General features: G+C 26.8%; 2 protein-coding genes and 1 long non-coding RNA gene across 4 annotated transcripts; 1 reads left to right on the forward strand and 2 right to left on the reverse strand.

Moving 5' to 3' along the window:
* Positions 1-3,950: 3,950 nt before the first annotated feature.
* Positions 3,951-6,578, reverse strand: LOC139090787 (delta-like protein 1). Its single transcript, XM_070640609.1, has 10 exons — positions 6,555-6,578; positions 6,203-6,492; positions 5,613-5,688; positions 5,243-5,461; positions 5,046-5,107; positions 4,809-4,938; positions 4,649-4,746; positions 4,544-4,591; positions 4,263-4,423; positions 3,951-4,152 (listed from the first exon to the last, which is right to left on the reverse strand). The coding sequence occupies exons 2-10, from the start codon at positions 6,305-6,307 to the stop codon at positions 3,966-3,968; spliced, it is 1,086 nt and encodes a 361-aa protein (XP_070496710.1). The 5' UTR covers positions 6,308-6,492; positions 6,555-6,578; the 3' UTR covers positions 3,951-3,965.
* A 6,125-nt stretch (positions 6,579-12,703) lies between these two features.
* LOC139090578 (uncharacterized) lies at positions 12,704-14,483 on the reverse strand. 2 transcript variants are annotated; one of them, XM_070640337.1, is made up of 4 exons: positions 14,283-14,483; positions 13,620-14,012; positions 13,008-13,490; positions 12,704-12,922 (listed from the first exon to the last, which is right to left on the reverse strand). In XM_070640337.1, exons 1-4 carry the CDS (start codon positions 14,403-14,405, stop codon positions 12,782-12,784), a joined length of 1,140 nt encoding a protein of 379 aa, XP_070496438.1. In that variant the 5' UTR covers positions 14,406-14,483; the 3' UTR covers positions 12,704-12,781. The 2 variants fall into 2 exon arrangements, with proteins under 2 accessions (XP_070496438.1, XP_070496439.1); XM_070640338.1 differs by lacking the exon at positions 14,283-14,483 and adding an exon at positions 14,097-14,229.
* Positions 14,484-14,605: 122 nt separating this feature from the next.
* Positions 14,606-16,084, forward strand: LOC139090779 (uncharacterized). Its single transcript, XR_011544451.1, has 2 exons — positions 14,606-14,720; positions 14,774-16,084. It is a non-coding gene; the product is annotated as an uncharacterized lncRNA (long non-coding RNA).
* The last annotated feature ends 8,458 nt before the right edge of the window (positions 16,085-24,542 follow it).

Raw genomic sequence — 24,542 nt, forward strand, 5'->3', positions numbered from 1 at the left:
TGAAATGTTTAAAATGTGCATATTCATTAACAAATAAAGAAGAATAAAAATTCTTTTTATAAATGTATATTGAAGATGTGCCTTAGTTAAATTTCTATTTGTTATCTAAAATATAGTATGACATATTTAATATTAGATTTTAATTAAGTTGAAATAAATCCTCGCCAAATTTTCATTAAAAATTTTTGTTTGTTTAAAATTTCACATAAATTTAAGTTTCATCCTTTTAAAAATACGAACGGCTTTTAAATTTGTTTAAGTATTTTAAATGTGAATTTATTTTATTTTACCTAAAATTGGTTGAAATTTGTTGAAAAACTTAGTGATTATGACATTATTTTTGCATAAACGTACAAATTTTTTCTATCCATTTGAAAATTGTAACTTAGTCTAGGGGTCATTCATTTACAACATTTATCATTTAGAGGAGCGCGAAGAATTGTTTTCTTAAGTTTTAATAATTCCATATTACTAATTTCGCAAAAATAATATTTTATTATTAAAAAGCACTGACTCCAAGTAATATCATTTTGTCTGACATAGGTAGTTTGAATAATTGAAAACGTAAGGATAAATTCAAAAAATAAAAACTTGCAAAAGGAAGATATAAGAGTAAGACAGTGAAAGATCTTCAATTGAAAAATTTCTTCATCTCTTTACATGTACTAAACTGATAAATAAAAGATATGTGTAATGTTGAAGTTGTTTTCATTCTGTGTGAGAAAACAAATGAGTACGAATTGTGTTTGTGCAAAAATGTGTGTACACCATAAGTCCTAAAGTGTAAGAGCATACTAGGTTGCGGAACATTTCAAGCATAAAATATTGCTACAACAAACACATTACGATGATACGGTAAGAATAAAAGAATAAATTAAAGGTCATGAATAATGAAAAATTTTCCCATCTTTTTCTCCTCAGCTGTAATGCCTTTTTCCTTTTGTTATACCCTCAATATGCGTATACATATATATACAATGTTGTATGTTTACATTGAATAATCTCTCATTCTCCTACTAACTGAATGTGTGAGGAATCAAAAAATTCGTAAAAATGTTGCTGTTTTCATTCTCATATAAATGTACGGATATGTAGATGTGTATGTTTCATTGTGGAATACAAAGCATCTCTTTCTACTCATAACCATACATTTTCTTCTCAATCATAAAATATTATGACTTTTTGTTGGCTGCTTCATTTTTTCTTTCTCTTTACTCGAATCCTTTTGTTTTTTTTTCTTTGCTTTCGATCCAATGTATTCATGCATGTAATCACAAAGATTAGATGGAATCTGTGAGATGTGTATGAATACGTAGTAGTTATATCTGTGGATGAAGAAAGCCTTTCTTCATTGTTTTATTATTTTTATGAGCTCTTTTCGTTTCAAGTAAAGCATTTGAAAAGAAGAAGAAATATTCGGATAATACGATTTCTTAAATAAATGTACATACACACAAAACAAAAGCTCCTTAGCTTCATGATTCTCTCAATACTTTTGCTTCATAATTTTTCAAAAGGGTTAAGAATGTAATTAAAAATTTTAAGCTACATTTCCATACATTTAAATAATTTTCATTATAATATGAGTATGCTTTAATTGATCTCTGTGGCAATTTATATGTATGTTTTTTTATATATTTTTTTAAACCACATCATGTTATTTTGAACATAAATTCACATTAAAATTCTATATATCGTATTATAAAATTAATATCTTTTATATGTATAATTCATCCTCTTGCGGCTTTTAGCAACAGAAGAATTTTTCTTTTCGCTGTCTCGAGATAATTTCTATGTTCATGTCTCCTTTTTATTTTATAGAATAGAAGGATAGAAACAAAAGAAAAAAAAAACGAGAAAGTGATAAATATGCAGTGATTCTTACAGTGCTACGTAAATTTTCCAAGTGATAAACGTTTCAATGCAATTTCTCAAACAATTCCTAAAATTGATACAAATTTATATTACGTGTTAATACATTTTTCATTCATGCCAAACGACTTTTATCATTCTATCCATTTTACTTAGAGTTTTATATATGGCATAAGTATATACATATCTATAGATTTATATGTACAGAATGAACGTTTCAAAGATATTGTTATAGATGACTAGCAATATATTTAGCATATTTTTCTATTCGATCACAATGCCGTTTAGTACATTGGCTGGATTGAAAATAAGGAAGAAATATTTTTACGCATATATCGATATTTGAGTGGTATCAATTCAATCTTTTACACGTACACCTTACAATGACTGAGAAAATAGAAATAAAGTAAAAGAAGAAGAAAAGAAATTGAATGAGAGAAATGACTAGAAATTTATCATAATGTTTAGGTACGTGCTCCTTTATTGTTGAATGTATGAGCAAATTGGTAAAAGTGTTTTGTATGCAACAAAAATTTATTACGATAAAGCTAAATACACCCCTACTCACAATTTCAGAATTTTCTCTAACTGATAAGAATTTTAAACATGAATTTGTATTTACGTCAATATATCAAATTTTACTTTACATTCAGAATAGTATCGAATGCCTGACTGAAAAGTGATTCAATAACAAATCACTGATTTTTTTTGTTAGTTATCACAACAATCCAAAATATTATTTTGGACCATTAAATATTTTTTAAATACAAACCATTCAAATGAGCTTTTTAACTTGACGCTCGCAAGCAAAAATAAAAAAACTAAGAACCATGTTTTTAATTCTTTCAGCCCATTAATTTAATCATTAATTTTTATTATAATAACCAAAAATATTTTTAAGTAAAATTAATTTTTTTTCTTTTTTAGCATTTAACGGTTACCTTTTTTGCTTTTAACATACAATTTTAAATTGCATTAGTTGCCAATGCTTGTAAAATAATTTCATTTTATTGTATCAAATTAAATGTATGTAAAAAGGGTTTGTGTTCTAATGCATATTCAGATATTTAAAATGCTTTTCTGAGTTGCTTTTATATTTAAATATTTTAAAATTACTAAAAACATTGATTAATGGAATTATAATTCAAAAATTTATTACATGTGTTCAGAAGTGACTAAAACTCTACTGTATCTTTTTGAAGGCTGGTCGTGGGTATTGAAGTGATATGTAGGAATTCTGAAATATTATCATTTGTTCTTTTGAAAACATTATTTGCTAATCAAAAACTCAAAAATACGTTCAAGTCACGCGATCATTTACCACAAAACTCAAAAGTAAAGAGTGTTCTTCATATAATTGTTTAATTTAAGTTAAATAAAGAAAAATGTCTAATATATTACTCCATATTACTCAATTAAATGGCGAAGTATCTCTATCTAATACTTAAAAGTAAAAGATATATTTAGTCTTCAAAGGAATTTTTTCTTTGAAAAATCAAGGGAGAAATTCGAATAAAGTAAGGTTAAAAATTGTAAGGATTCCTTTTGACGCATTTAATTCGATTTTTCAAAACATTTTTAAACTTCAAACGTGCTGAAGGTATTTAAGGTGTTTTCAATGTTTTGGTAAAGTCGTTTATCGATTAACTGCTAAAATTACACTAATTTTAAAGGTATTTTGAGAATAAATATAGATCAAGTTTCTCGTTTAAATTACAAGTTCTTTGGACTAGTTAAATGAAAGTGAAAATTGATTCTCAATCGATTTTAGGTTTCATATTTTATCTATTGAAAATCGAAACTTCATTATTTAAAATTATTTTATTTCCAGTAACTTTTAACGTAAACAAATACAGGATAAGATAGTTCTTCAATAATCTTCTGTTGTTTTTATTTTTTTTTTTTTTTTGCTAAAATAGTTGAATTTGTGAAATTGTAGTGCATAACTGTAATCAAATGGAAAGAGAGAAAGACAGTGTGTACAATTTAATTAATTTAAAAGTTTTATTAAGTTTCTCAATAAAAGTATTGAATTTCAGAAAAAGTAGCTTAAACATTCTGAAATATTATGTTCTCTATCGTATTGTAAAACATTATGTGTCATTATCGATGTTTTTGTATGTCTCTTCATGTATGAGAGAATGCTCAGTTGGTAAAATTGCAATTGGAGTTGTGGTGTTTCGTTCACTTAATAATGGCTTTTGAGAGGACGTTTCTCGCATTGGAAATGTTGGCATGACTTCAATTCTACTAATTGATGTTGCTGTCTTTCGATCGCACCTTTTAATGATTTTTTGAATTTAGTGGAAAGAGAGAAAAGGACATATTACGAGTGGTAAGCTATTTGAAATTTGATTCAATCGAGTGGTAAACCCATTCTTTCTTCATACCTTTGTCCAAAATAGCCTGGACTGCATTGACATTCGAAGTTCCCATCATCTTTTGGTAGTGATTTGCATGTTCCATATTGGCATACATCATGATTCTTTTCACAATAATTAAGCTCTTCGTCGCACAACATACCACCCCATCCAGGATGACAATTACATTCCTGATAATAGTCAGTTTGAAAACGAACAGAGAGAAACAAAATTAAATATACAACAGATGCTGTTTACGACAAAATATGCTTGTGATGGCGATAGTAAAGTAAAAAGTTTGATTTAATTACCCATGGGCGAGTACAATTTCCATTTTTACAACCTGGATACGGATGACACTGAAAACGTTTTTCATATGAAGATAAATTTATCTTAAGTTTCACAAATAATAATACCTCTGAGCAATTATTTCCTACCCAGCCGACTTTACACCGACATGTTCCCGGTTTTGTACAATAGCCACTTTGCTTATTGCAATTCGGACTACAAATAGCTATTGATTGATTACACACAAATTATTTTACATGGCAATATATTGAAAAACCATAAAACTACCTCTATCACATAAAAATCCAGTCCATCCCGGTAAACATTGACATTCAAAGGGATTTGTACATGTTCCATGCATACATCCTGGTAAAATTTGACAATCTCGACAATTTTTTCCAGTCCAGCCAATCCTGCACTGCATTTTAATCAATTTTCAAAAGGAAGTTAATTAATTAACAAATAACAAAGTAATTGAAAAAAAAATAAGCATAAAGTTTTAGAATATTTCTATAATTTATTTACCTTACACTCTCCAGCGGTTTCGCAATATCCATGAGTTGGGTGGCAATCTTCTCTACAAATTGCTTTTTAAGAGACAAAAAATTAAATGTTTGAATTTTTAATACAAAATCATTATTATATACAATAAAATGTAAATTATTAATAGTATTAGAAATAGTATTACAGGAATATTGTTTGAAAAAAGATGAAATACATACGTTCATTGCAAAAGACACCTCTCCATCCCTTCACACACTGACACTCAAATGGATTGTGGCAAATGCCATTCTGACACCCTGGCAAAGGAATACATTGCTCACAGTTTTCACCGTAGAAGCCAAGCTTGCAGCGACATTCAAATGGTCGCTTACAATATCCATTCTGTGGATCGCACTTTTGTTTACATATAGGAACGTCACATAAGTCTCCTTGCCAACCTTTGATTTATTGTTCAAGAAAATATAGTTTTCTATTTACACAAATTTTCAATCAAGACTATTTTTTATCAAGTCAATAGTCAAACTAAATATGTCCAAAAATTTAAACAACATATTTACTGTGTATAATGAGATTTAAAAAATACATTACCCGGTAAACATTTCAAGTCACCATTTTCATCACATTTGTAATGGAAATATTCATTTTGTTGTGGAACTTCGCAAGCCTTTAATTAAAAGACATTGTTATAAACACAATTAAAAATGAAAAAAAGATATAAGATTCAAATTAACAGGCAGTAAAGAGCAACAAATTCATTATCATCATCCGCTCAGTTCGTAACACATATAAATATGATTATTGTAATTTAGCTCAACGCTGTGCATATAAAAATAAAAATTCACTAATTGAATTCCAACGGGTCTGCAATAAAAATTCTAATTATGATGTCCACGCATTTCTTTTTATTTGATTTTATTTTTATTCGCACTACGTATTGTTTTTTCTTTCTTATTTTCTTATTTCTTATTTTTTTTGGGAAAGTTCCGATAAATAAATGATTCGGTACACAAACAGTAGAAGAATAAAAATAATAGAAAGAATAAAGGAGAAAAGAAATTCAATTAATACATTTTGTGTTAATGAAAGACATTAATTGAGTAATTTATATCCGCACACAGAATGTAGAACTTGCTCATTCTTTCCACAACATACAATCATATAAAATCTCATTTTCTCACCTGTTTCTTCCATTTTGGTATATTTTTGTTATTGTTAGCTTTAACAAGTGCAAGGACTTGTATAGAGCACAAACTAATTAGAAGTAATATCTGTTTATCGAGCATATTATATGTATTATAATGTTACTTTTTTCCTGACTGCAAGCTCTTCACATACACTCTTTTATTTGTGTTATTCTCTTGTCGCAAGTATTTATACAGGCAAGTGATCAAGCAAAAAAGTATCAATGTAATTCTATACACAACTTGAAGAAGACTGTTAGGCGCTCATGGTTTGAAGAATGTTTATGCTGAAATAATGATGGAATGAAGAGAAAGAGAAGAGAAATGGGATTCTTGAGTATTATAATACCTGCGACTTTTTACTAGAATTGATGATTCGTTGTATAATGAAAACTGCATTTATCTGATTTCTAAAAATCAGATAGGTACTTTTAATAAAATGTTTTGGTAAATTATAAAACTAAATAACACATTGATAGTTTGCAAGTATATGACTATGATGATTATTATATAAGTAAATATAACAGTTTTAAGTTCTTTCTTCTTTTCAAGATTTGATTTTTTTCGTCGTTATATGCATGTAATAATATCGTATCTAGCGAAATTAATGTGATTAATTAATTTTATTATTATTAATAAATCTGAAATAATGTCAAAAATTTCCTAAATTATTTAAGAGAACTATTAATAGTAATTACATAAAAAGTTAATTAATCTAATAAGCTATAAACATTGTGATAAAAAGATTATCACTTTTACGAGTAAATAAATAAACAAAATTTGTACTTTTACGCGTGAATTATTGTCATTTCATGTCACTATAAGCATAGTATTTATGCAATGACTGGAATATATTCTATTAAGTTACTGTTCACACGTTTACAAAAACTTTTCTTCTCTTTCATATTTTTTTCTCTTTTTCTCATTCATAAAATTCATTTTAACATTCGTCGTCTTCATTCAATAGTATTGTAAATAAAAGGTAAGCATTTAACGGTTCTAGTTCTTTCTGATATAACTGCTTTTCTGTCTTTGTATACATTGTGATGAAATGAAATGTAATTTCTGCATCTTAGGAAACAAACAGACTCCAGATTACAGTGATAATCGTTATTTTGGTGAAAAATAAACCAGAGATGTTTTAAAATACTAGAATATTTTCACAAGATGACAAAATATGAATAAAAAAATTGTTTAATCATGATGATAATGTTTGTATGACTCTAAAAGGCTTCAACATTTCAGACATAAGGAAGAGTTTAATTTTATAGTGAAAGCAGTAACGATAAGGAAGCTAAAATTGAAAATATATTTCCACGAGTCATCGAACGTCGGTACAGAAAAGAGAAATATGTAAGGTAAAAAAAAAAAAAAATTCAGATGCCTTTCAGCACTTTATTATGTATTCTTAGTATAGTAAAAGAAAACTCTTCAAACAACAAAAAGTCATAAGACAGAATAATAAAATCTCGGTAATGCTAAAATTTCATCGAAGTTTTTGACGTACAAAGTGAGAGAAAGGAAGAAAAATATTTAATGAGGAACACTGGAAGACAAAATATTGATTTAGATTATTTTATAATCCCTGCGAAAATACAAAATTAATATTTGCTTAAGGATTCTCATACCAAACCATGACATGAAAGTTTTTTCTTCTCCCTCTTCAACGCTTTCTCATCCTAACAACTTCCTTTCATTATATACTCACTCCATTCTCACTGTATTGTAGCATTATGCTGTACAATCCCCGTCGCATGGGATCAAATATTTTAATCTCATTTTTACCAAGGTTGGTAAAGTATAAAATTTCACTGGGTTTGTAAAAGCTCTGTAACTTTTTCTATCATTCTTATTCTCGCTTTTCTTCTCTTTACTCACTTCATCCTTCGCACATTACAATACATTGGGTAAAAGTTTGTGAATAGAAAATCGCGTAATAAAACAGATTTTGAGAGGATGAAAATGTATCAGCATAAGGCAATTTCTAAGGGAAAACTTGTACATAAACAATAAATTTATATGATAACATAAACCTCTGTCGAGAATGAAGAAATGAGATGGAGGTAAAGGAAGAAAATGAAAAAATAAGTAAAATAATTCTATAAACATTTTAACAAATTTGTTTTGCTGATTACTTTCACCTGAGATATCAAAATTATTCTATAGTAAAATGTTGTTTGTGATGATGGAACGAACCCGAAATAACGTAATGTTGAAAATAATGGCAACAGTAACAAAAAATTGCTTATTTTGGGTTGCTATTGGGGTAAGAATAACTTTTTTTTGTTCTCACCACTCACAGCTCATTGTCATAACTATAGTCGTGTAGGCATGTAAGGTAAAACAGCACAACCAAAAGATTAAAATCACCAGAAATATGAGCGAGATTCGGAATAATTAATAAATACTAAGGCGTGAATAAGCGGATGCCTCTCTCCGCAAAAGGCACTTTATCATTCGTAAATTGAGTCACGTTTTTTGTTTGTATGTTGTTGAGAAGAGCGATACCGGAGCCTCATATGCTGAACAAGAATTTGTATTTTTTTTTTCCTTTTTGATAAATTTTTTATTTTCAACCATGAATACATATACGCATAATGTTGCATAAAAAATTGCCTTTTTGTCTAAATTGGATTCGGTTTTGTGTTCAGTATATACGCTATATCAACTTACACATATGAATATACGCAACAAGAAGCGTCAAACAACAAAAAAAGCACAAAATTTTCAACACACAACTTACAAATGAAGCCATTTTTCACTGTAAAGGCTCTTTTGTATATTTCTATACGCATATCTACTTTCTACATTAATTTTATTTGCATGGGATGAGTTAAAAAGATCAAAATTAAATTGAATGTTGGAGGAGTCAGCACAAAATTTAACAATTTATTTATGCAATAATTTTCATGAAATTAACTGTTTCTCTGCTTCATTTAATTAATTTACCTTAAATATTGCTTAATGAAAAGGATAATTGTTGTTTTGATGTGATCCTTTTATGAAAAACTTTTTGTTTTCTCATTTTTATAAACTATATGAAACAAGGAATTAACATAAAGTTTTATCATGTTTACGTGATTACATTAAAATCACATTACATACCTTGAGGTTTGAAACCAATTTATTTATGATTGATGTAACATGTCTACATATTGATTAATTGGAGCAAAAATTTTTTTTATTAAAACTGGTTGAAATACCTAATTGTATCATTGTTTATGTAATATTCTATCTATCAAATTAAAATATCTAAAACTACTAACAAGAAACAAATAAAAAAACGCAATTGGAACTAACAATTTTAAAAAAATTGGAATTAAACAACTCTATTAACTATAGATTTTATTAAATATCTTAAATTTTCGTATTTTTAACAGTACTTAAAAATTCTTTTTAAATTTTCGAAGAAAAATTCTACTGAAACGTTAAAAACCAACTTTTTTTTCTTCATCTCAAACAAAGGGGAGAAAAGTTTTAATTGCTTTTTTTGTACGGCAATTAAAAATTTCTTTTCTTTAAAAAAATATATGTATAAAAAAGTCAAGAGATGAAATGCTTTAAAATTCATTTAATTTTTGATGAGCTTCGAGAAAAGCTACAATGCGTCGCTTGCAGCAAATAGGTAGTAAATTCACTTAAAAGGGGAAAATGTAAATACATTATGTTTATCTTTATTTTATTTTATATTAAATTTTATGGATTTTAACAAGGATTTCTCAATATGGTTTTCTGAAAAACTCAACCTCTGGAACAAAATTTGACTACTAAAAAACTTAAAATCTAAAATAGTGGTGAGGAATATTTTATTTTTTGCGGCTCATCTTGGTGGTAAGCGTAGACAGAAACTGCACACGGCATAAGGTTCATGAAATCAAAAACTTTTAATAATGTACTGGAAATTAACATGCTATGGAAATTTTAGTGTCGAAAAAAGTCGACCTAGGTCCAATTTGGAATTTTTTGCATATTTTTGTCTAATTTCAACATTATTAACCATCTTTTTTAGCAAAAGATTGATCTAAAAACAAGAATTGTTCAATTAAACCATTCAGAAAAACGTTCAATTAAAATTAACTAAAATTAGTGAAAATTTGACGGTTATTTTGAAATTCGAACGAATATTTACCATGAACTAAAATGAATCATTTATTAGCATTATAAGTCAGGTTACTTCTGAATAAAGATGAGAATTTGAAATTTCACCACTAAAACATATTTGCGATGAGTTAAAATAGTTCATTTTAAAAGGGACTGAAAAAATCAAGTAGCCATTGAAAAATATTTTATTTCGCTAAATTTTTCTTCAACTCGACAACATCGTCTTGCACGGTTTGAATCAATTGCTGATCATTTATGGTTCTAAACATCTTTGGCTTGCTATGAGAACTAAATCAAAATGTAAGTAAAATGGATTAAATATATTTTAATTGAAAATGTACAAGGATATGAGAAAATTTTCATGAATTCGACATTTGGTGGTTGCGAAATAAAAAAAAAATCTGAGCATAATGAACAAAAATCCTTTAAAACGACTCATCAAGTGTGACAAAATATCAATTTCAATAATTTATTTTTTTTTCAGTTGACGTTTTCCAGAATCAACAAGTTCTAACAGGAGTTTACCATTAACGTTTCGTGTTAGAACAAGAATAAACAATTTTCATTACATCAAGTTAGTTGCAAACCTATTAAGGAATATTATGATCCTACGTCGCGGAAGATTTACTTAAGATATTGTACATGAATATATAGATAATATTGTGGATACAAAATTAAGTTATAACTAGTTTGTGTCCATTCGAGAAGGTATTCATGAAACTTATGGAATCAATACCTTTTTTTGTCATTTTCATTAGTGCAAGTTTGAGTGTACAAAATCCATGTTCCTTTGATCCTTTTTAGCATTGCACTAAAATAAATCTAAGTTAACTCTAAATTTTTTGACTTGACAGGATTCAGTACATCATCACATCATATTTCTTTTTGGAATTCTTCTGGAAAATTAAGCATGTTCACTAATCATGTTTGGAAATACAATACATAAAAATTATTTTGTAATATTTTCCTCGTGTCCTTATATGAACAATCAAATAAAATTTTAACCGAGGATTGGGTGGGTGGGAGTTCCCACGTTTAGTGTTTTATTTATTAGCAATAAAATATTTTTTCAATGGTTACTTGTTTTTTTTCAGTCCCTTTTATAATGAAATATTTTCACTCATCTCAAATATGTTTTAGTGGTGAAATGGACTTAAGTTTCAAATTATCATCTTCATTTAGAAGTAATTTGACTTATGATGCCAATAAATAATTTATTTCACTTCAAATCAGCTCATCATTTTTTGTATTTCTAAATTTTAGGATTCGGATCTATTCAAATTTTTAAAACTCATTTGAGATCGTATAATTACTCATCTACATATTCAAAATTGTATATAAATATATTCTTCAAAAATCACACAGTACAACAGATATATATATACTGGCATGAATAAATAATGGAAAAAGATTTACTTAAAATCAATCGATTAAGAATTTTAAATTTTTGGATTATTAGACATAGATTTGAAAACTTCCTAAAAATATATTTTTTTAAACATCAACTATGCCAATTAAACTAAAATATTTAAATTGCATAAAAAAGAACAATTTCAGTAATATATTTTATACATAATTCCCTTGACGAACAAATTATTGAACGAATAAAAGTTATCAATTCCTCTTTATATTTTGTTTGATTTGAGCAAACCTCTGTTGTGCAGAATACTTTTATTATACATTTTTGTACTTAATCTCACACACATACACAACAAAAAAAAAATGTTCGTGATGAATACAGAAGTCATGTTTTTGCTATATTGCTGTTAGTTTGCCGTGTGGCAGATGAGAAATTAAGATCAATGTGATGATTATTTTTAATTACTATCCGTGGAAGAGAGAAATCTGATTTGAAAAGAATAAAGGAATGAGAGTGAAAGAGAAAAGAATAATAAAATAAAATGCGATGAAAGATCCATTGTAATTGACAGGCGATAGAACAACAAACATGCTCTGCCATTCTGTCTATCAATTTGCTTATTATTTTGTTGTTGTATACTTCCATAAGCAATAGTCGAAAATTTGAACCTTATAGATGTGATTAATGTGTTAACATAATGAAATTTATTTAATTATTCTCCGATTATCAATGTTACTTTACATAGCATTAACATCATCACAACATGATAATGGAAATCTTTTCATCGTTGAAAGAAATTGACTTATATATTGCGTAGAGAAAACGTAATCCAAGTTGAAACTTTTCGTCATTCAATGGTTCACGAAATTTAATTAGAAAAACTTTCTCCCTTAATTCTTTTTTCATTTTCCTTCAATTACCTATTGCGCAAATTCTAATTAAAATGAAAGTGACAAACATGTAGCTTTCATTTATTTTCTCCATGGTTTTGTGAAAGGACCTTTTTGATATTTCTAAAGAAATATTGAAATCTGGAATAATTTAAAGAATTTCAATATTTATTTTTTGGATCACACAATATTTTTTTAAGAAGTACAACAATACACGTAATCACATCATTTCTTTAAGATAGGTTTGCTTAAACAGGAATCAGGATACTTTTGCTTATAAACTTTATGATCTGGTGTTTTGTAAGCTTGACATGTAACATTTCTAAAATGATAACATTCATCTGGACGTGTTGTACCTTGCTCTGTCTGCAATAAAAAAAGGATGAAAGTTTTCGTTTTACGATGCAATCAGCAATTGGCATATAAAAAACAGAAGAAAAAATTTGCTTACTAGTTCATTATTATCTTTATTTATAGCCGATGTACAGTAAGCAGGTGATATGAAGTGCTTTTCATCATCTCCTTTATTGATGGAGGAGTATTCAGGCGGTTGATTATTTTGTTTATTTTGTAAGTTTTTAATCGAATCCTCAAGAGGTAAAGATGAATTTTCATACTTCACTATGACAGTAGCTTGTGATTTAACATCAGGTATCGATTGTCCTTTTTTGTTATTATTTGATTTAAGTATTCCTTTATTTTGTACTGCATGATTAGTTGGTTTTGGAATAACTGCCTTTGCTTTTTCATTTTGAGCTGAAGCTTTTATGTTCAATGTTTCTTTGCAGTTTTTCTTGATTAGAAATGAAAAGTGAATATGATTATCATCTAAATGTTTCACAATACTTTTATAAGTTACAGCGGCACACATTTCTTCATCACGTATCTTGATTATGTCATCGTTGTATACTAGACATTTCTCTACGAATTTTATCTTTTGTTTATCATCGTGATTATTTACAGTTTAGATTGAAATAAAAGTTAACCAAAAGAAGAGTTGCATTAGTAAATAAATTAATATGATAATAATTGAAAAAAAGTAAATAAAAGTGTATAGCACTACCTTACAATGATTTTCCTTTGGTGATTTTATCATTAATTCATAGAGATACGTTTCAGGTTTTAGTTGATCATGTTCGTTAAGCAAAAATATTATGAAATAAATCATCTTTGTCAATGGATTGGTATGATAATAAAAAATAAAATTGGAATCAAATGCTTGAACGAGAGTCATTGCCGACAATAATTGATCGCTTTGAAATGGAACCGATGAAACTTGAAATTGTGAAAATATTTCCATGTTATTGTGACATCGAATAAAATGCTCCGGAAAACTGCTCTTCGTGCCGGACCAATTGCATTCCCATATTTTCAATAAATTGCCCAAGCATTCGATACGGTTATTCGTATTTTCTTCACTATTTTTCATTGTCACCAGATGCAATGATTCATAGCACTAAAAGAGATAAAAAGTTGAAAAAGTATCTTTAGAGGAAATGAGAAAGATGTGAAAGGTAAAAGAAATTGCATTTTTTCATACAAAATAATTCTCAAGAGTCCATACATAAAGAGAGATTTCCTTATTTTTTCAATTTTTAGTAGGCTACATAAAGAAGATTTGACTTCTACCTTTATTGATTCTATGCACGCACGACCGTAATCGAATTTCGTCTTCGGAATTCTTAATAGAAAAATGAGAGAGCACAAAAAAAATTCTCAAGCATACCTCACATTGCAAATGCATAGATTTTCCACACGGTGCACAAAAGTTATGCTTTCGACTACACGAAAATATCTTGTCGTATCTCAAGAGCTCATTGAAACATGAGAGGCAAATGATTTTTGCCATATTTGCTATGACAACCGTTCTTCCACTTCCGAAAAATACTGCGCGACTTGAACTACGCGAAATATATGGAGAAATAAAACAAAAATATTTTTTGCTCGTTGTTTGAAATATTATCTGCAGTTTTATATTTCTCTGTGTATATATTTTTAGTACAGAGAGGTATTGATAAGATAAGCATGCCTTCAATTATTATTAAAAAAGAAATGACGAACGAAATGTATAGTTACATATTTTGATGGTGACAAAAAAATAAAAATGATAAACAAACAGCATTTGGTATCATGTCTTGTGACGCGTATCATTTATGATTTTTATGTAAGTATCATAAAAAAGAGAATGAAAAGGAAATAATAAATTGTCTTTGGTAGGTAGAAGCACAAGCATCAATTACGCATAACACAATGTAATATTAAACTTTTGAACGAAAACCGTAATCCGATGCAAATTTATTGCTTTTATGTCAAAAATATAAATGTTAATATTCAAACAAGCTTACTTAAAATGAGATAGCATTGAAGTATAAAAGGAGAATCGATAAGGAATATCTTAGTTTTGAATTTAATCCTATTGAAAATATAAGCACAAATTGAATCAATTGGTTATCAATTCAACAATAATTTAGGGCTCTTTCAATCAGATAACAAAAGTTGAGAAAATCAATTTTCGAAGTACGGAAAATTTCTTTAAGCTATATGTTGCTTCTCCCTCACACTCTCTTATTCTTCTCCTGTCTTTCTATTTATTTTCTTTACAATTTATTGTGTGATTTTGCGTTATTGTGGGTAAAGTTTTGTTCCGGGTGGTATGTTTATAAATAACTCTTTTTCAATCTCATTAGATGAAGAAAAAGGAGCATTGATGTCTTATAGAATGATAAGTCAACAATGTTTGTTATTGCTCGAAGGAAATTTAAATTTTACGAATATTTTGTCAAAGATTTGTTATATTTTCTCTATAAATAATGCTTTTGTATAAGATTTAATAAGATGAAGCTTTTATGAGTAGAAAATTTGAAAATTGGCGATAAAAAGTTTTCTGTTAATGAGCTTATTGTGGAATTATTAATTTTAACACTTATAATATGATTTTAATTTTAGATTGATTGATTGAATTAAATAGCGTAAACGCGTTAATATAGAAACATGTTTTAATAGAACGTTTAAACATCATTTACACATAAAAGTTATTAAATAAACTGCCAATTAGCATTACGAACTAACTTATACGTTCATATAATTCAAACAGTTTATTTAATAAATGCAATAAAAGCATCATAAAGGATTAAGACTCACAGTGATTTCAATTATTATTTTTTTTAAATTCACGAGCAATTAAAAATAAAATGACATAAAATTTCAAGAGAATAATTTTGAGTCCCATTAAAAATAATTCTAAAGAAATTTAACACAACTGCCACAAAATGAAATGTCATTTTAATTGATAATTTCAATCATTTAATTTATATAAAATGTTAAATCAACGTAGCTATTTTAATTTTATGAAAGCTATTTTGAATATTTTTTCATCTTCTGCCTCTGTTTTTATCTACTGCTAGCTTCACAGAACAAGAATGAATTAATTTCGCATGAAGCCATAAAACAAAGTTCTTAATTAAGAGCGACATCGTATCCATAAAAAATCTACTGACAATAAAATCTTCTATCATTTTTCTTTGCTAATATCTCTCTTTTATTCTATTTTTTGCATACTGCGATAAAAGTACTGTTTTAAGGTTAATTTGTAACACGCGTTGTGTAAAAGGACGCAAAATTTATGTTTGTGTACAAAACCTGTCATGAAATATTTCTGTCATAAATTCAAAGCAACTACACCTTCCCATATTCACCAATTTATTTTATCAAAATAACTTATACACCTTATATTTTGGTGTCCCTTGTGTACTTATTTGGGGACAATATAAACAATTTTATTTTATTAAAGTTCTTAAGTACCTTTTTGGATTTGATCATAAGTATACTAAATGTACCTGTAACAGTTGATTTTTTAATTGAAAATGTTATAATTTCTCAAGGCGGTCGATAATAATCTCATTCTTGTTGGTTTTTGGAGATTGTGAATTAAATAATTTATTACTATATTTAAAATATAGAAATTATTACATTATGAGTATATTCCCTGTATACATATCGATCATTAAAGCTTCTATGGGGAAAGAGCTTTTATATATTAATTCAAATTTTCAAAATTTCAGTTAAATACAAAACATCATACTCAATAATATTGATAAAGTACAGAGTCAGGACCTTATATGGACAATGTTAAATAGTTAGATTAAACATTTGTTAAGAGTGCATCTTATGATGATATCATTTAACATCGTTAAATACACCGCTCCTAAATATAAACTTAGTAATATGAATTGATAGTATAATTATGATTCAGCAGAATAGATCGTAGGTTCAAAATTTTTATTAGAAAGCCATGTAACAAAAAGCCTTATTCAATTCTAATAGAAGTATTAAAAAAAAAATGCTTAAACAAGAGAAAATTTTATTTCAAAAATAAATAAATTATAATTAAAAATATATTGTGTAGGTACAAAGAAATGAATAAAAGACAAAAAGAAGGAAGTTTAAAAATTCAAATTACATAAGTAAATGGTAGAATAAAAAGTTTATTACCAATTTTTTGGGCAAATAAAACTTTATGTACATTCTTATAAGTGCAAATAAGCTACCCATGCCGCTATATCTACCCACAAGTTTGCTCTTTCGTTCTCTTTCCCTCACAAACAAAAAGTCATTACGACTTTAAAAATTTATTGCAAAAGTTTTCAATTTCGATTAATGGCATTTTTATTCACTGAGCTGTAATGAATACGATTTTTATACGGTTTTTCCCTTCTATAATACAAATAGAGAATGAAAAAGACATTAAGGATCAATCTTTATCGATTGAACTTCGATTTTTTTGACAAAGAAAAACTCTGCATTTAGTATAAAATACTTTTATTATTTAAAATCAGCATTTTGTTTTTAATTGACATTTTCAAATCAAATCTTGTATTTTAAAATCAAAATCTCATCGAAAGTGCTGTACAAATAATTTCAATATTAATACAGTTCAATTCAAGTATCAAAATTTAAATTGCGTCTGAGATAATCAGCAACTTTACAAGACTTTTTAATACCTAATTTATTTAATTTTTGATTGATTTAGTTTATTTTAATACCTTTTCTATATAAATCATTTCATCTGTTGCTGCTTTTGTATTTTCTTAATAATTTATTCAAAAGTAATTTTCTTTTCTTTCGTTTTCTTTTTGAGCATGTTTTTATGCTGCCTAAATAAAAAGGACAAACATTTTCAATTGTTTTACAATAGATCAATATTCATTTACCATTTTCTTATATTTTTTTGACCGTTCATTGAAAACGAAAAAAAAAAAAAAAAATAAAAAAAATAAAAAAAATTAATAAATTTGAAAATTACAAATGCCTAACTCACGATGTAAATAAAATAATCGTTAATCATTGCAAAAACAAACAGGTGGTCAGCCATTTTAGGCTCGTTTAAGAGCTTTTAGAGAATAAAGAAAAAAATAATGTAACAAAAGAGAAAGAATTAATGGAATGTATATATGCCTTAAAACATGGGTTTGCAATAATTGTATTAAACATCCATTATCAAAAAGAAATCTTACAATTCATCAACTTCAAATGGTATTTCGCTTTGCTTTTTTTTCTCATACCTACCTTCCCCGAGAGGTCATTGATAAATTTTATGGTATTAATATTACAAAAATGTTCTCCATCAATATTTAATTTTTTATTCTTTTCCCTTCATCTCCAATACTTATTCTCTTATTTGATCCAAATGAAGTGGGATCACAATTTTCATTCAATTTGATGCTCAGCCTTTTCATTTTCAATTTAATTTAAACCTTAAAAAGTATAGAATATTGGTTTATTGATTTTGAAGTTTAGTCCCACATCAAGTATGAATTTTGTACTCTATATAGCATGTTGATGTATGTATATGTTATATTATAATATAGAGATAAATTTATTCTAATGATATGAACATTCTTAGAAACAAAGAAAAATTCACACATTAAACCGATATCGAAACTGTCTTATAAAGTAAAAGATGAAATACGAAATAAAATACCAGAAAAAAGAATCCAAACATCGATAATCCTTGAAAAGCAGCTTTGTTGCTACTTACAAACGTCTATTTTTCAGTTATGCATCAGACATTTAGATAAATAGATACTTAATGAGAAAAAATCCACACGATATACAACATTTTTCCGTTCGGAAATTAATTCTTGTTGATCAAAAAATAATCACTTGGTGCTAATCTTTGCTGAATAATGAATTTCAACCCCATCTATTTTGCTATACATAGCTCCCACTGGAATTATTTCATTACATATGTGCGAAGTGGTATTTATTATTTCGATAGACACCAAGAGATAAATGTATGGAAAAATTTATGAGCATATACGTAATGTATAATGTGAAAAAAGTTGTATTTACTTAATGATGTAGAATTAGTCAGCATAATGATGATGAGAAGATAAATTTTATACTGAATGTTTAGTAAAACTTATATGCAAAATTTCAATTAAATTGGGTATAATTATTAAATTACTAGAATATAATCCCATCCAGCACGGTGAGATGATTTTAATTTAACGATTCTTCAATATTTTATACGAATTAGTATGTAACTGTAGATTACAAAATTAATATAAAAAATGAGGTGAAATTTTCAACTTTATGTATTAAAATACATAAATCATTAATTATAAATCCATTTTAAGATTTTTAAATAATTGATGGGCTACTAAATCGATAAGAGCGGAACTAAAAAAATGAAAACGAGCTCTAAGATGTCTAAATCAATAGATATTGAAATTTGTTGATTACGACAAAAGACTGAGCCTAAAAAGCAGAATTATAGAAAGACAAATATCATAAATTATATAAATAAGTCAGTTTTTGAATCAAAACAGAAGAAAAATAATTTATTTAACAATAGTCAATTCATAAAAAAAGTATTCTATTGTAAATTTATTTTGCTTAGTTCTTCATTAAAAGTTTGAAATTTCTTTTTTGGGATGATATAGATTCATATTTAAATAAATTTATTTTTTCTCTACGGAAAATAGATTATTATTTTTTATAAAATGGCAAATTTGCTTTTTTATTCTTCAATTTATGAAAATGACATAATGTATTCATAGAAAAATCATATCACAGTATAAAAATTGAGAGAAGAAATCGAAAATTACTGATTGCATATTGATATTTGTTTATATACAAATGATATATATAAATGTGTATATTTAACTAAAGATACGTTTGTGCATTTTAAAAGCACAGTACCAACCTACAATGAAGGAATGTAAATATACTTAAGAAAGAGTATTGATATTCCTTAGAAGCATAAATTTTGTAATACTATTTGTTACCGTCTGATTTAGAAGCAGGAAGAGTACTATGCATTTGAAACTCCAACGTACATGTGTATTTATTCAACATTCTTCGTTAATGCAAGAGAAGGAGTTGGAATATAAGATAGAAAGTTATCATAAGCATACTCACACAGTGTCCATTTAAAATATTCTTTGATTAATTTGAGTTCTGATCATTAATTCTAGAATCTCGATGATGAAAAATTCTAACTGTCCATTATATCACTGGAGTGTTTAAAATTTCTTTTGATTTATAGTTAAATAACTTAAATTTTATTTTATTTTTCTTAAAAATGTGATAATAATTTCATTTAATATATTACGTTTAGTAATAGATGGTGCGAATATAAAAATAAGTAACAGATCTAGGACTAAGAATTTATTCAATCTCATGCAATATTTCTATATAGTCCCGGAAACAAGGCACTCAGAAATGTAAAACGAAGTAAGATTTGAATTCAAAATTTAAAAAGATTTTTTTTATCTAGATTCTAGAATGATTTGACAATAGCATTCTTTCGTTTATGCTTTTTGAAGTACAGGATTGTGTGGTTTACGTAAACAGCACTAAAATTCTTATATTCTGCTCATAAATTCTCAACTTGTTTTCGAAATGGATTGTTTAAATTTTTATAATTTTATTTGTTTATCTCAATCCTCGACCGATGAGCTCTCATTCTCATTCGTTCAGTCCTAAGATGAAAAAATTATGCGAATCACGTATTTTATTGTGCGTTTTTTGCTCCTATTTTCTTATCTTTTTTTTTTATTTTAACGCATTTTCGAACGAAGATTTTTTTCATGGAATTTATCATAATAACATTCTCAAATGGTATGGCACATTATTCTTTCAAACACTTTTAGAAAACTTTTCGTAAATAATAACTTTTAAAAATTTCATCCTCATTTTTTTCCAAGCTTGCAATTGCATTACAATAGAAAATGGTTAATTCTTAAAATTCTGCTGGCTCCACATACATTTAATATATTTATATCATCGCCTCAAACAAAATTAATAATTTTTGAAAATTTATTGGTCACTTTTTCGTAAGACCGTATATATGTGTAAGTCGTGAAAATAAGGAAAAAAAGAGGAAGATATGAACAAGCATAACTTCTTTTTTTTAAAGGACTAGTAAAGAAGAATCCATTTTGAACATCACAATAATTAGTGAATTAAGAGTCTAATATTTAAAAACCATTTAAAAATAAGACAGAAATAATAATGCGGAACTATTCAAAATGCACATAATTTGCATTCATCAACTCTCCATTCAATTTCTTATTCTGCAGCATACTAAAATGATAAAAATAAAGAATAGAATAAAGTTAAAAGAAAAGAAGGTGAAAAAAAGCGTCGCGCTAAATAACAAGGAAATGCTGAACAAATTGAAAAAGTTTTTTTTCTTTACTTTGGCATTTTTTTTATTTTTTAAAAGTGTGACAAGTTTTCCTATTCTTCTGTTTTACTTTTCGCATTTTTTTTTCGTACTCTAAGTGGAAATATTTCAGGTAGTAAAGTTCTTTTGATGATATTGTTTATTATTTCATTTCAACTCAGCAGAAAAAGATGTACCCGTATAAATAAAAGAAAACTGAGATATAGGCGAATGAAAAAAAAAAATATAAAGAAAGTGTTTAAAGCTATAAAAACAGAATGATTAGGCATGAAAATTGAGATTTTGTCAATAATATTTAAATTTGCATTTTCGATAAATTTCGAAAGTCTTTCGAAAAAGTGCGGAAAATCAGATATATATATATAGTCATGTTCTTAAATGAGCTGATTTTGCAAGCACCACCTTCACTGTGTTATCTCATTTATACCGCTCTTTACTTTTATGCTTTATTTTTCCCTCTTTCTTTTAGTCATAAGTTATTATATTTCACTCAATTTGCATAAAATAATAGAAATATCTCGTTGGCATAAATATTTCGAAGACAATGAAACGCCTTAACACATTTTACTTTTGCCTGCTTTTAGCGCAAATTTGTAATAATGAAAAACAAGCAGAAAATCCAATGGTGGTTTTTGCTGAAGTGTCGTTCTAACCGGAATTTATTTTACATTTTAAATTCAAATTTTATGTAAAACTTTTGCTGTGCGCTTTTTTAATTACGTAAAGCGCAAAAAGCTTCATAACAGCTCCCAGCCATAGTCATAGTCGATGATGTGGATGGTAAAAAAGCAAAGCTAGAATTTTAATTTATGGTTTGAAGGAAAATTTTGCGCTCGTTACTATTTCTTTGCTAATTAATATGACAAAAAAAAAAAATAAAATTAATAGGGCTTTATAATTTTTTTAAAACAAATCTTTGAATTTGCTTAATAAGCGAGAGATTAAGGATCATTAAAATATTTTATAAATTCACTAAAATGCACTTATTTTGTTTAAAAAATAAATTATCTGTTGCAAATAAACGTGTATTTTTAACTGCAAATCTATTAGTTTAAGAGCTTATATTTAATATAATAGATTCCACAAAATTGACACAATAAATAAAAATATAAATAGCTCTAAAAATTAAACGAAAATAGAAATGATTTTCTTGACGAAAAATCATTCAATAAGTCATTAAATTGGAAAGTGTAATGCTTGGATAGAAATATTTCATGATGATAAAAAGTTTTTGTTTGATTGACTTTTTAGAAATATTTTATTTCAAATTTATCTCTTTGCTCTTCTACCCTTCGCGTTTCTTCACCAATTAAACATTTATTTGAAAAGTTCTTTTCTTTTTATTATTTTATTCTTGTTCTCTTTATACTGTCGATCAATTAAGGGCCATAGCTAATACTCTGACGAAAAGGCAGCAAAAACTTTTTCCTGCCAATTTCACTCATTCCAATTTATGTTTTTCACTCTTTTTTCCTTGTTTGACTTTATTGATTAACTTTTCATAGACGCAAATTTTTTACTCTCCCTTTTCTCTTGTTGCGGCTTAAGAAACTTTCTTATCGATGGGATTTTTGTGAACACAAACAAAATTGTGGAAAGTTTATTTTTCTTGATGTTTTGTTTTCATGACAAGGTGAACAAACTTTGTGTGGCTTTATTGAAAAGTTCTTAAAGTACCTTACAATCAAGTTTAATCGATGTCAGATGATATATTCATGGAGAATTCAAATTTTTTCAATTTCTCACCCATGTAAATCATAAAAAAGATTTATAATTCTTATATAAAATGTCAATCCCCTGAATTTTTATAACAATATTTTTCAATCGACTTTCCTTGCTTTGCTTGAGCGAAGAACTTTATTATCAGAATTTGTAAAATCTTTTTCGCGCGTTTAATGAAGAAATATTTATCGAGCCCTATAGCAAATGATTCTTTATGGGAATGTTAAATTTCGTTCTATGGAAAAAGTAAAGACAAGAAAACAAGAAAATTATAATTTCAATCAAAATGTTCGAAAAGTAATACTTGAGTGTAAATAATTTAACGTGGCATATTCTGTAACATTTTCATCCGAGTTAACTAAACCTAAAAAATATCTTAAAATAAAAAAGAATCATTATATTTCTGATAATCAAATGAAATATTTGTTAAATATCACAAATAAAATGAAACAGGTTTATGAAGATGCAATCAATTACCAGTATTTTTCTGCAATATATTACCAAAATAACGGTAATTTATGAGAATGGTCAACAAAATCAATCACTTCAAATAAAAATAAATTTCTTGTTTAATTTCTTTAGCATTTCTACAATCAAATAAAAATAGGCGTTAATCACCTTGGTAGTACAAAAATAAAATAAATTATTGTACATGAGTCATTCAAATTTTATCAGTGTTGTAAAATCTTCACATTACAACAATTCTCATGGCTAATATAAAAGGAACATGAAATCCATGTTAAAAGGATATTTGTAAGTGAATGAACGAATAAAAAATAAATTTGCCTTTTTTAACTTTAAATATATTTCTACTTTATTTTTATCTACTTACATCAATTTTTTTTATTCTAAAGCAAGATTGATAAAATGTATAGGGTAAATAAAAAATATAGTTTCAATTTAAAATAAGGGTGCAACAAATAAAACGCAATTCTTATTAGTAATATGAATCATAACAATTATGAAATGAATTTGCATGCATATAAAATTTGAAATGCAAATTTTTTTCCCTTTGTTAAACGTTGTGCAATTTTCGCTGAAATACTTATGATTATTAATAAATTTAGCTGAGTCACATTGACTTTTTTTTATAAATTTATTTGGAATCCGTTTTGAAACTAGAGTGTTTTTTTAAATATTCGTTTAATTAAATACTAATCGTTTTAAATTTATAAATCCGGATATTCTCATTTTATATAAAATTATTTTAAAAAATTATTGACATTATTTTCTATTTATTCTATTTATATGTTGTGTGAAAACTGTCTTATTTTTAAAATTAAGTTTTGCATTTTTATGAATCATACAAACGATATTCATTCCCCTAAAAGTTTTTTTTGCATATTAGTTGTAAACCTTATTTAAATGATATTCAAAATAAGTAATGAAAAAAAATACATCTCAATTTATTTAATTTCTATTACATAAAATAATTCATAATAACTTAAATGGATTCTTTCATTCGCAATATAGCTTGCTGACAAATAAATATTGATAGAGTAAAATTCCCATTTGTTTCGGTTCATTAGTGTTATTAAAGGGGCAATTTATTAAATTAACCTACACTATATA

This window comes from Chironomus tepperi, unplaced genomic scaffold (genome assembly GCF_022539635.2).
Source record: "Chironomus tepperi strain 1889 unplaced genomic scaffold, CSIRO-AGI_Ctep_v1 contig_219, whole genome shotgun sequence".
Lineage (NCBI taxonomy): Eukaryota > Metazoa > Arthropoda > Insecta > Diptera > Chironomidae > Chironomus > Chironomus tepperi.

Excerpts from the sequence above, each read along its gene's own strand:
- LOC139090787 (XM_070640609.1), bottom strand. The coding sequence starts at position 6,307 with ATGCTCGATAAACAGATATTACTTCTAATTAGTTTGTGCTCTATACAA. Across the intron at positions 5,689-6,202 it reads TACCAAAATGGAAGAAACAG|GCTTGCGAAGTTCCACAACA; the intron begins GTGAGAAAATGA and ends TTTTAATTAAAG. Across the intron at positions 4,592-4,648 it reads TAGGAAATAATTGCTCAGAG|TGTCATCCGTATCCAGGTTG; the intron begins GTATTATTATTT and ends AAACGTTTTCAG.
- LOC139090578 (XM_070640337.1), bottom strand. The coding sequence starts at position 14,405 with ATGGCAAAAATCATTTGCCTCTCATGTTTCAATGAGCTCTTGAGATAC. Across the intron at positions 14,013-14,282 it reads CTATGCATTTGCAATGTGAG|TGCTATGAATCATTGCATCT; the intron begins GTATGCTTGAGA and ends TATCTCTTTTAG. Across the intron at positions 12,923-13,007 it reads ATAAAGATAATAATGAACTA|ACAGAGCAAGGTACAACACG; the intron begins GTAAGCAAATTT and ends TTTTTATTGCAG.